The sequence below is a fragment of the Parasteatoda tepidariorum genome, chromosome 3 (genome assembly GCF_043381705.1).
Source record: "Parasteatoda tepidariorum isolate YZ-2023 chromosome 3, CAS_Ptep_4.0, whole genome shotgun sequence".
NCBI lineage: Eukaryota > Metazoa > Arthropoda > Arachnida > Araneae > Theridiidae > Parasteatoda > Parasteatoda tepidariorum.
The window spans coordinates 31,015,459-31,027,697 of NC_092206.1; the positions used below are offsets into that span (position 1 = coordinate 31,015,459).

Here is a 12,239-nt window from a genome sequence, read left to right on the forward strand (position 1 = left end):
TCTAAACCCTTTGTATATTGAATCAGTTTTTCCAAATGTTAAGTGTCTCTGAGCAATAGAATTTTTAATATTCATTTAATTGTTTATATTCTTCAGAAAAGAAATTAACATCATAACCCATTTTTCCCTTAACCATTTTCCCTTCACCATTTTTCACTGGTCTTCAATCATAGTAAATTTTACGATTGCTCTTTATAAAAGTAAAATCTCTCAAAGAAAGAAATACGATAAGCTAGCAAACACAATAAATTATATTATAGGTAAATTTAACTAAAGCAGCAAAGAACAAATAGTATGAGAAATACGATATTAATCTGTCATATGCAGTACCTGGTTCACCCATGTGAGATGTGAGCTAGCCGAAGGTTTAAAGCTTTTCCAAGTTGTGAAACCCTTGAGAGTTTTGAAATTTTCTCACGATATCCCAGTCATTTAATACTTGTCTTCTAAATTATATTTATTATAGCCATAGAGTGTGGTGACGAAATTCGAGCGAGATACTCAAAGAGGCGATTAAAAGATATCGAAAGGATTACAACGTACAATAGAACACGGGATAGTAAACCACGTAACGAGGGTGGAAAGAGTTACAAAACGTCTGCAGGGTCTGAATCTAGAGGGTCCAAAAGGTGGTGGTCAATTGAAGCTTGTCCTAACAAAATTAAGAGCTGGTATGCTATTCAATTTAAAGCGCTAAGCATCTTCATTGCCACCGGGACTCGATGTGACAAACCCAAAAAAGCTGAATACACCAGTGGTCGTACAGGAGGATCTCATAACAAGGATTATCGTCGCTTCGGCAGACATCACTAGCTCACCTGGAAACTTCAAACAGATCCGGGAATCATTTTTACGTCGTTGTTGACTGTACAATGACTCCAGAGGGCACCACCTGGAACAACTTTAGTAATATATGATAAAATAAATATTGTTTATGGTTGTTTTCTATCATGATGCCAAACCCTGCATGGCTTTTGGTGATTTTTACTCTCTCAATATTGTTTGCAATAATGTGTTTTGTGGTAATTTTTCATCTTCTTAATGACTTTTTTCACTCCTCTGAATTAGTTAGTAGCAATTTTTGACACCCTGTATAATAATTGTACAATAATTCACGTAAAGCAAAAAGTTATAGAAGCCAATGGCGATAATCTAAACATAGTTAATTTAAATCATACTTTAAATCCACTTAAAGATTTTAATTTCAATTGATTAGAAAGTATTAACCATTTCCTTCTCGCTCCCGTAAAAGTGACGGGGTGAAGGAAAAGTGAGTAAAGGAATTACCATTCACCACAACAAGAAATTTCTATATAAATTACCTATTTACACACTCTCAGCTATTGTGAATTCGTTTATTGCGATAGGTGAGCTTACTGGTCATTAACTAACTTTGCAAGCCCTGGAATAAAGCTTGATCTAATTTTATTTCTTTTTTATAATTGTTTTTGAGTGATATCTGCTTTTTAGAATAACAATTACACAAAACCCTACTTTGCAATAGTATGAAGCTGTAAAAAGGATCTTGCACGGCTAAAAAAATTCTGGTAAAATAACCGTAACTGTACGGTAAAGACACGTAAACACCCTACACTAAACCCTATTTTCATTTTGTCCTCAGGCCTAGTAATTAAGATTGCAATTTTTTTTTAAAATGTTCAAAGAAACAGAATAGCAGCAAACTTTTTGCAAAACAAATTGGAAAAAAAAATTTAATATTATAGAAGGAAAATACTAAAACTAAAGGTTTTCACTTACTCCTCGAAAAATAAAAGCTAGAAACTTTAGTTATGGGATTTAGGTCCTAGGAAAACAATTTTGTTTTATCCTCAAAAGTCGATTTTTATGTTACATCTTACACTAGTACAAAAAAAAATAACTTCATCGGTTTGCAGTAAAGAAAAGCCAATACTTATATTTTCGAGTTCCGGTTTACCTATATTTGCAGCACAGGCTCTTGGGAACGATTTTTCTACCACGGAAGTGAATGTATAAACTTAAAGAAACCTTTTATTCAATAAACTAACTTAACACTGTTAAAGAAGATTGGTTGGAATTATGCTTTTCACCGAAACATTGTTGTTCAAGCAATATTTATTTTTTCATTTAAAAATGAATTTTACTGAAAACAAACAATTTTCAATTTTTGTTTCAGAATTTCAACTAGTAATTTTCTATAAAATTTATTTATTTATTTTCGTTAGAAACTGAACTTCAAAAGCAAAGTAATTCAGAAAAATAGTAACTAAAAAAAATATTAGATTTAGAGATAGTAAAACTTTACGCATTCAATAACAACGACCATCTAGTCGATAGAGATGGTTATAGTTAATGAGAAAAACATAAAATTTATTGTAAGATCATTTATAAATTATTCATGGATTCATGTCATTAAGGAATAGTTTGGATGTTTTTCTTTTTTTCCTTTTTAAGCTTTAATTCAGGTATAAAGTCAAAATTTAGTTAACAGCACATGTTTTTTACTCGTAAGAACCAAGCAAAATGTAATGGTTGCACTGGGGAGGGGGATTTCTGTTGAATGAGATTTTTTAACTGATCTTGGATATTTTAAAGTAGCTGATTTAAAATCCACAATCGGTTTCTCTTTTCGCTCTACAATATGATTTATATTTATTTTCCCACCATTTTTTGAAAAATACAAGTTTAAAACTGCTATATATAAAACAGGGGATCGGATAAATGTGGCAACAAATTTCTGGGGGATTCATCAGAATTAAAAGTGCTTAGGAACCCATGCCCGAAAATATCATCAAACGCCGCTAGGGGCTCCCCCACCCCCTATTATGAACTGTTTCTTTGTGTGCTTATGAACAAGTCATGGGTCATTCTCACAAACAGGTGATTTTTTAAATCCCTGAGCAATAAATATTAGGAAATACGGCAGATTTCTTAATATTTTTCTTCATCATTTTTCGTAAAGCTCTAACTACCAAATCATATGCATTTCTGCTAAATGTATTTAATATTTCATTTTTATTTTTTAATAAACATAACTTAAAAATCCCCTCCATGGACGTCCCTACGTCTGTGACACAAAATAATTTTTAATGGCTGTTAAACCATTTAAATGTTATTTTAACGATTTTTGTAGTTTTACCTAGTTAAATGTTTATAGTAACTTTTTATTTAATATTTTTTTTAAAAACAAAAAATTTTGTAACGTAAATGACTAGTAAACTTTGTCCATCAAAAATGAAATCACCCTCCATGGACAATTAATATAGTTCGGTAAATATGCAATAAAGGACAGTATATGCGAAATCCCTATAAGACAGCTGCTGGGAGGGGTAACTCTTCAATTTTCTAATGTTAACTATCAGTTGTTTTTGTTCTCTTTGGTGTCAGTTTTGGATTGTTGTGTTCAACTGGGGTTTGGCAAAGTTCTCACCGTATACTCCGTGGACATCATAAAGAAGGTAAGAGAAAATTATTTTATTTTTGATAGATGAATTTTAGATTGCAAAAATAGCATATTTAATAAAAAGAACTGCCCCATTTTCGTAACTTTAAAATTAAAAATCAGAAAAAATCAAGAACTAGTTTTTGTCTCCTCCGTGGACATAACAAGTCCACCGAGGAGAAGACACAGTCAATGGAAGAGACAATGTGCTAAATAGCCATAATACAATTTTAATAATTAAAAAACTATTTTCTTTTAATTGATATTTTTTTAAATGGAACAAATGTGCTAATTTGTTTGTATTTTTAAAGAAAATCAATTAAGTTTAACTTTTTCTTATCGGAGAAGTAAATATTGGCAATTTTTCTAAATAATTTCTGTGATGTATAACATTTTTTTTCTCTTTAAATTTTAGGAAAAAAATGGCAAAACCAAAATGTAAGAAAAGAAAGCAATCAAATGTTCAAATGCAAAAGAGAAGGGAACAGAAAAAACTTAGTATGAGACAAGCTAGACAGAAATTAAAAGAAAACCTTATATTGTTTGAAGAAAGTAAAAAAAAGAGCAAGAAACTTTAAAATCTGTATCAGAAAAAGATTTAACAGAAAAATCGTGATTAAATGTACTTAAATTTCTAGAAATTGATAGAGCAAGCTGTTTGTGCCCAGGGAAAAAGGAAACAATAACAAGAAGAAAAGAGAAAAAACGAAAACCTTATTTGGATGACAGTATGCTTAACTTACATAAAATGTTCACAAAAGAGTACCCTCAACACTCAACTTTCATGTGGAATCTGAATTTTTATTTCAATAGTCTTTACATTTTAATTTATTAATATTCAGTATGAGTTACTTAAAAAATTGTACACCTAGCTTAAAAATGGATGTTTCCTTTAATAGCAGCATGATTAATCGGAAGTAGCTCTATCTCTAATAATGAAATATTTTATTATTTACTTATTAATGTTAAACTCATATCAGTTGTACCCATTAATTAATGAATTAGTCTTCATTGATATTTTATATTTTATAACATAAAATGCATCCTCCTTTGACTATTACATCTCCTCCGTGGACAAAGCAGAATTTAAAATCTTGTAGAAAATAAAATAGAAAACTTGACCATTATTATAAGAACATATAACAAAAATAAATAAAGGCATTTATGTAATTTTTAACACTTTTTAATTACTTTAATTTAAGAAATTTTCTTAGTCTATTTATACCTTTTCTGTGAGAATGACCCTCATAATAGAGAAACGCTATAGCCATGCAAGATAACATTTCCGGGCATGGTTTCCTATGCAATATTAATCCTGATGATATGCCCTAACTCCTAGATAAATGCTCATTTATTACCCTAACTCCTAGATAAATGCTCATTTATTACCCTAACTCCTAGATAAATGCTCATTTATTACCCTAACTCCCAGATAAATCCGCATCATTTATCTGACCCTCTGTTACATATAACGTTATTAAATTTATACATTTCGACAAAAAAATAGTCTGAAAGTGTAATTTTAAAAGGAAATCTGAATCTTTACGAGCAAAAACTAATTTCGATTTAAAATCCAAACACCAGAGTTAAGCAAGGGCAAGTATTTGTGTTAGAACAACAAAAAATTCCCTCTGTGAAATACTTAAGTGATTGTAATAAACATGGTTTTTTAACTATAAAAACTAACCAGTAATTTCGAAAACTAGTAACATGTAATTAGATCTATTTTTATGCTATTAAAAATACAGACCAAAAATCTATTATGTCATTTTCTATCAACTCTCAACTAATAAATGCTTAAGGCAAATTGCAAGAAGTTATTGTCTGCTAAACTATGAGAGCGAATATCGGGAACTCCCCTAATTAAATGACTGTTAATTGAATTGATAAGAAAGCTCTTAACTCACTTAAGCGATTATTAATTTTCCTCCTCAACTTCACCCATTATTAATTTAATAACTAGCTTACTGGACGCAATATTTTTAGGAAGACAGGTCGAAGAATGGAAACCCAAGCACTTCTTACTACATAAAAAACGTCACTTCATTTTCTTAAGAATCATACAAACTAAATATTGTTATTAAATGTATTGTAGTTTTTGTGCAGCTGGTAACGTAAGTAAAATCAAGCATTAGGCATTGCTTGATTTTTAAAAAAGTTGTAGTCAGAGGGTAGTCTTGATAGTGGCACAATTTAAGGAAATCATTAACTTAAACGCGCAAAACGTAAACTTTAGACTAGAGATTACAGTATTAAGGCCAGATTTGTTTTTAAATTTATAATAAATTTGCATAACTTTATTTGAAAAGTATAGAATTAATATCGTCTAATGCTGTAACTTGATATTTTGAATCCGGACAACGATTATTATTAATTTATAGTAACCTATTGAGCCATTTGCAATAAAGGTCTAACAAGTTGATAATGCCATCTCAGAGAATCTAATTGCCTAATACAAAGGCAAATTTCAAGACAATTATTAATACGCTGTTAAAATTTTCATTTTTAAATTATGTTAAAATAACCATCAGCAAATCTGTCTGTCCAATTAACCATGAAGTTTAAGGTAAAATACACTTTTTACCTTTACGGTTTTGAAACCGTTTGCAGCGAGTATGGTTATAAAACCGAGAACACAAAAACTATACGGTTTTTTAACCATTTATAATTACCATAGTTTTAAAACTGTAAAAAATTTAACAAGACATAGCATCTTATCTTTTTGTTAGATAATGGGCCTTGGAGAGTGTAGGACACTGAGAACTTCTCAAGTTAAGGAAATGGAAGAAATATTGCATCGTCAACTCTGGGAATCGAACCTCAGTTCTGTTGAACATGAGACTGACAGATAAACCATCTCGGCTGTAATGTGTGCGCAGAGTCAGTTGCAAAATAACTATTAAAAAATCGTTATTTAACCCTCTTTCAGAGAAATTTCTAACAGTGTAAAATGATGAAAGTGTTTCTTTCTTAGCATTAAATATTTTTAAAGCTAATTATCAGTCTTCCTTCAACTAATGAATTCGCAGATGCTAATGACAGGTATGTATAAAGTCGGGGCTATACAAAAAAAATCTCACTCATTTAAGGTTCTAGACACGAAAAAAATTAAGAACCGATGCCCTGTGTATTATTTTGCTCATTTTGTATACCTGCTCTTTGCGCTTCTACTTGGATCATAATTTTGAAACACCCTGTATGTGCATGAATATAGTATCTATTTTTTAAAAATATTGAGAAATCAGTTATCACTGCTAAATTATTTAATATTTTTTTATGATAATAGAAAAAAAAATGTAATCTTTTCAGTATAGTTAATATTCTGCACTCCCACTGTGTTCAAGATTTTTTCAAACAACTCTCAACATTCTAATAACCACAAAAAGAAACAAAACCATCATGCTGCTATATGTTAAATTATTATAACATGCATGCAATCCTAAGTTTTGTTTAAAGATATTAGTTTAAAGTATTAATCAAAATCTAGCTTAAAACAAAGTTTCATAAATAATAAATAACTCTTTTCGAAAATTGAAAATTTCAAGAACTAATTCTACTCTTTTGTCCACAAAATAATTGCTCAGTATTTTTAGTTGAGAAAAATAGCAGATTTCCAGTCTGTACATTTCACAAACATCTAATATGCTTCCCGCATACGGATCCGCTAAGTTGTGTTTATAAAAATGCAATTAAAACGTGATTGTTATATAAAATCTAAATAATTTTATTGTAGAATAAGAAAATATATATGTACCAAACAGTATTCTGATGCAAATGCTTAAAGAGAAAGACTAAAATAAGCCAAGTAAACAACATTAATCCTCACATACCAAACGGAACGAATTGTAAAGCTGCCAGCAAAAAGTAACAATAGTTTTCAAGAATATTCTTCTTGTTACTGAATTATACAACAGGCGAACAGTTTACTTGCGTAAGATTCAGTCGATAAACATGCATAAAATAAATAAAAATACATTCTTTAAAAAAACATTATTTTTATAAACCCAAACTTATTGTAAACTAGATGTTTTTGTTAGTTTCCATAAAAAAGGGCAATAACGAAAACATATTCAATACTAGTTTCAGAACGGTGACAGTTTCAAGCAATATCCATGAGCCACAAATTAGACAAGTACTATTCTGTGATGGTTGGCGCAGGTATTAAATATCAGAAGAATTTTGTTTCAAAAAATTAAATTCTTGTAAGAATATAATTTTTGTTGAAGAAAAATTAAATTTAGATGTTTGCAATGGAGTTTTAAACTGTGAAGAAGTAGAATTACCATTGCATTTCAAATCCCCTTATCGGATATGAGCAGATGCTACATTATATGAAACAAGAATTTGAAGAATAATAATAACAGAAAGAATAAATAACGCAAAGATTAGACAGAGAGTACTGAAAAGAATCCTTTATTCGCGAAAAAAAAACTATTTGAGATTTACACCGAAGAGCCATTACATTATGACCACCCTACTAATAACATGTAGGACCACCTTTAGCCCTCAAAACAGCTAGCACCCGCCGTGGCATTGATTCCACTAGGTACTGATAGGTAGTCTGAGGTATCTGGTACCAAGCGCTCACCAACTGATCCTGCAATTCCCTCACATTGCGAGGGAGTAGCGTGGCAGCACGAATTTGGTTTTCCAAGTAGGACCACAAATGCTCTATTGGATTAAGGTCAGGTGAATTTGGGGGCCAAGACATGACTTGAAAGTCACTGGAATGTTCCTCGACGGTTCGACTCTTATGACATGGAGCATTATCCTGTTGGTAAACACCATCCCCCGCAGGAAAAACTGTTGCCATGAATGGGTGAACCTGGTCTGCAACTATGTTCAAGTAGCTTACAGACGTCAGGGATTGTTTTATGAGGATAATGGGTCCTAATGTGCCCCATAAAAACATTGTTCCTGGGCAAGAAACCATGAAAACCTGGGCGAGCCCATTGTTATAGATGGATTATGGTCATAATGTAATGGCTCTTCGGTGTATATCGATAACTAGACCATCTCATTTAAATAAAATTTTAAGGTACGGATTTTTACAAAATAGAAAAACAAAAGTGCACTAATGACTGTAGTGAAATAATGACTATCATTCTATAAGTTAAAAACATTCCAGCAAAATTTTAACGATAATTGAACTTTTATCTAAATAATATCAACGGTGGTAAAAAAAAATAATCTATTTAAATTTTTCGGTTTCCGCACAGGTGCGACTACTGAATAAAAGTTTTAATGAATATTTCGTGAGAGAACGGTCATGTTAAATGCTAATTTTGTTGTTAAAAGATAGGAAATGTACCATATTACTTTTGGCATGACGAGGGAATGGGTATCCATTTCCGTTCTGAAAATGAATTCGATGTCATTGTTTGGTTTCATTAGAGTAATTTTAGAGAGACTTAATTAAACTTTCACGAAACAGAAACTTCAGTAGTACTCATGGTGTAAAATTTTAAACTAAATCATATGAAAGTTTAATAATTTGTTCTCCTAGATAGCTTAAAAAATCGATGTTTATTGATTCTTATGCCACACTGTAACCACAATGTTTAATGTTGTGGTAAACTATAATGTTTTGCAGTACATGAAGGAATATACTTTATTTACTTTGTCACTGTTACAGTTTCAGTCATTTGTTTATAGATATTTTTGTTTGTTTACTGACTACGCATATTTTCACGAGCATTAGAATCAATTTAATGACTTCATGAACACATAGTTTAAAAACAGGCGCAGTTTTCTAACGTATTCGAATTATTTTTTATTTTGTCAATTTTATATGATTTTATGCGCGATAACTTCAGTTTTAAAAGTATATTTAGTTCACTTCAACATAAAAAATGGTGGCAACTATGCACTAAAAACTTTTACAGTTTATTTGTAATGCGCGGAAGTGCATTAAAACCAAACATACAGGGTTATTCATAATTCCCTCCGGGCAGGAACAGGACTATCGCATTGATGTATGCCGTGTGACCAAGGTTTCACTCATAGTACACCGGTAATGTATGTAAGTAAAACTTGAATAGTTTCGGAATAATTTCATATGTTTCTTTTTTTCATATTCATCTTCTTTTTTTCTAACTATAACGCTTCGAAACCCCGAAGGGAATTATGAATAACCCTGTATGAAGCTTCAAAATTTATCAGATTTGTTTCATTTAAACTTAAAATATTCTTAGTTATGAAAAGAAATTAAAAAATTTGAGTATTTTTATTTTTGAATTTTTTTTTTTCGCAATTGATTTTTTTTTCAACATTATTGGTGACTTATTATAGCATCGCACTCGTCCGCTACGCATGATAAGTTCTTTGCGCTAATAAATTTGCGCAAAATTGAAAATTATATTCAACTTCATAAATTATTTTACGCTTTGTATTTTGTTGCCTTCAAGACAAGAAATGGTTCTAACTTTAGCCTCCTGTGGCGCTGCAAGTCATCTAATCAAACCTTGTCTAACCCCTTTATTGTACCTAGATACTGTTTATATTTACCACAAAGTTAAGATTTGTGCAATTATATTTTTATTTCCAATGAGCTGCACAATCAGTCTACCCGGTGATCAGACCTGGTGCGTCTCCAGAATTGGTATCCACTCTTTCAGGACCACCACAATGGGTGAGATACCGTTGGCCATGTTAATTTGGACGTCTAGTTTCTATCACACTAGATGGCAGCACCGAGACTTTATTTGGATGCTAAAGTGCACTAGGAATTTAATTTTGCCGGAAAAGCCAAGAGCCAATAAGGCACTCCAGGCATCTCTTACATGCCGCATAATCATACGACATGGCCGCTGAGGATTTTCTGCATCTCGAAAATCCGGTGTCTGGGTCGGGGATCGAACCCGCAGACTGCGACAAACCAACTGCGCCACCCAGCCGCTTTGTGAAATTATATATTAACACTATATGCTTTATCCAGAAACCAGTACGCAAAAAAACTGAAGAAAAAAACAATGTATTTAAGCAAACAAAACTTACGTTCTGGTAGCAATAACAAACTTTTTAAATCAAAGGAAATTATCAAAGCTAACCGCATAAATCAAAATTAAATGTAACGACTTCAAATAAATATTCATAAGAAAAGAATAAATATTTTGGTCTCAGTAGTAATACAAATCTAATTATCTTAATTAACTTTTGTGTCATGCTTTCGGCATTTTACGCAAACATGTAAACATATATATATGGCAAAACTTAAAGTGAATTGCTTTGAAATAAAATTACGCTATTCAAACTTGTTTGGATGCAATTTATTATCATGAGACATTTAATTAAATTAACTACTTTTATCAGAAATGAAGTATTATTCATTTATATATGCCGCCTTTATTTAATTATTGTACTCGTGTCTTCAAACAACATAATTTTTTTTTAAAAAAAGCAATAACTTATTTAGTTTACGAGTACAGGAGAGTTTTCAATAAATCCTTATATTATACTCTGACATTATTCTTTAAGGATTTATAATAAAGGCTTACTACTTCGGAATGCGATGACAAATAACTTTCAGATAAAATTTACTTGTGAAATTCTTGCTTTTGTAATTATAGAAAGAGTAGAAATAAATTTTGTAAATTATTATTTTTACGTATAATTATTAAATATTAACTAATTAAGAAGTGACACCTGTATTAATATACTCGTACGTCAATTAAATAATATTCTTTTAGTGTATTCGTTTGAAATTATGCTTTATTTTTTATTTATAGGAGAGAAGGGGCTAGTTGTCTAAATTGGGCTACAGTGGACATCATGAATAACTTGTGCCAAATGGTCAATCAGTCTATCAATTGGTACATCAAAATAAAAACTCCAACATTTTACGAAGCTGCTATTTTTAACGAAGTTTAGGCCGTATTTTTCTTCCACAGTGTTATAGAATATTGCATAAAAATTAGCATTATATTTTTAATTTTTCAGGCCTTGTATACATATATTGGATTACTTGTTGCACCGTAATGACCACCTGAATTATATTTTTTGAGTCCTTAGCAAAAATGAAGTTTTTAGAAACATCTGAACATCTAGTGCATTTTAAATAGGAGTATCATCATCACCTGGCACTACAACCAAATCAGAGTTGTAGCCTCCTTTAAGATTTTGAACTTTTCTGTTGATCTTGTAGTTGGTAATTTTAAGAAATTTCAAGTTCTATCTACTCTCTCAATCCAGTTTTTAAATCTTGACAATCTCGGTTTTCTTCACTTCTTTCCCTTCTTTTATTCACTTCCCGGTCACTTTTGTCCGAGTTCATTTATAGTGTTGCGGTACGCATAAGCAAAGTATGAGCATGGCATGGGAACGACTAATAGGTCTAACTAAACGGTGCCTTCGAAAGTCACTTGGTCGCTCATTACTAGATGAGGAAACCTTAGCTACAGTATTGGTGGGAATAGAAGCCTCGCTCAACAGTAGACCTTTGATTTACGAGCACGGTGAGAATGATACAGAAGAAGCTTTGACACCATCTCATTTCTTAACTGGTCGAAAGCTTACTACTGTTCCATCTGGACCTGAGCTTAAAGGTGATAAACTCACTAATATTTACAGAAAACAACAAGATGTACTTGATATGTTTTGGAAAAGGTGGACTAAAGAGTATTTGCTGGAACTGCGTTCACATCATCAAGTAAAAAATGTTCGGCAATCACCACGAGTACGAGTAGGAGATTTGGTTCTACTGCAAGAGGATGTACGACCAAGACACGTGTGGAAAAAAGCTCTCGTGGTTGAATTAATTAACGGTCGGGACGGAAAAATTCGTACTTGTATTCTTCGTGTCGAAGGAAAACATATTACC

At 31.4% G+C, this 12,239-nt stretch overlaps 1 protein-coding gene across 1 annotated transcript in view; it reads left to right on the plus strand.

Annotated features, from left to right (window-relative positions):
• Positions 1-11,729: 11,729 nt before the first annotated feature.
• Positions 11,730-12,239, plus strand: part of LOC122268768 (uncharacterized) — a 27,026-nt gene continuing 26,516 nt past the window's right edge. The window contains exon 1 of the mRNA XM_043039052.1: positions 11,730-12,131. Coding sequence (XP_042894986.1) covers positions 11,730-12,131 — 402 coding nt within the window. The remainder of the gene's footprint in view (positions 12,132-12,239) is intronic.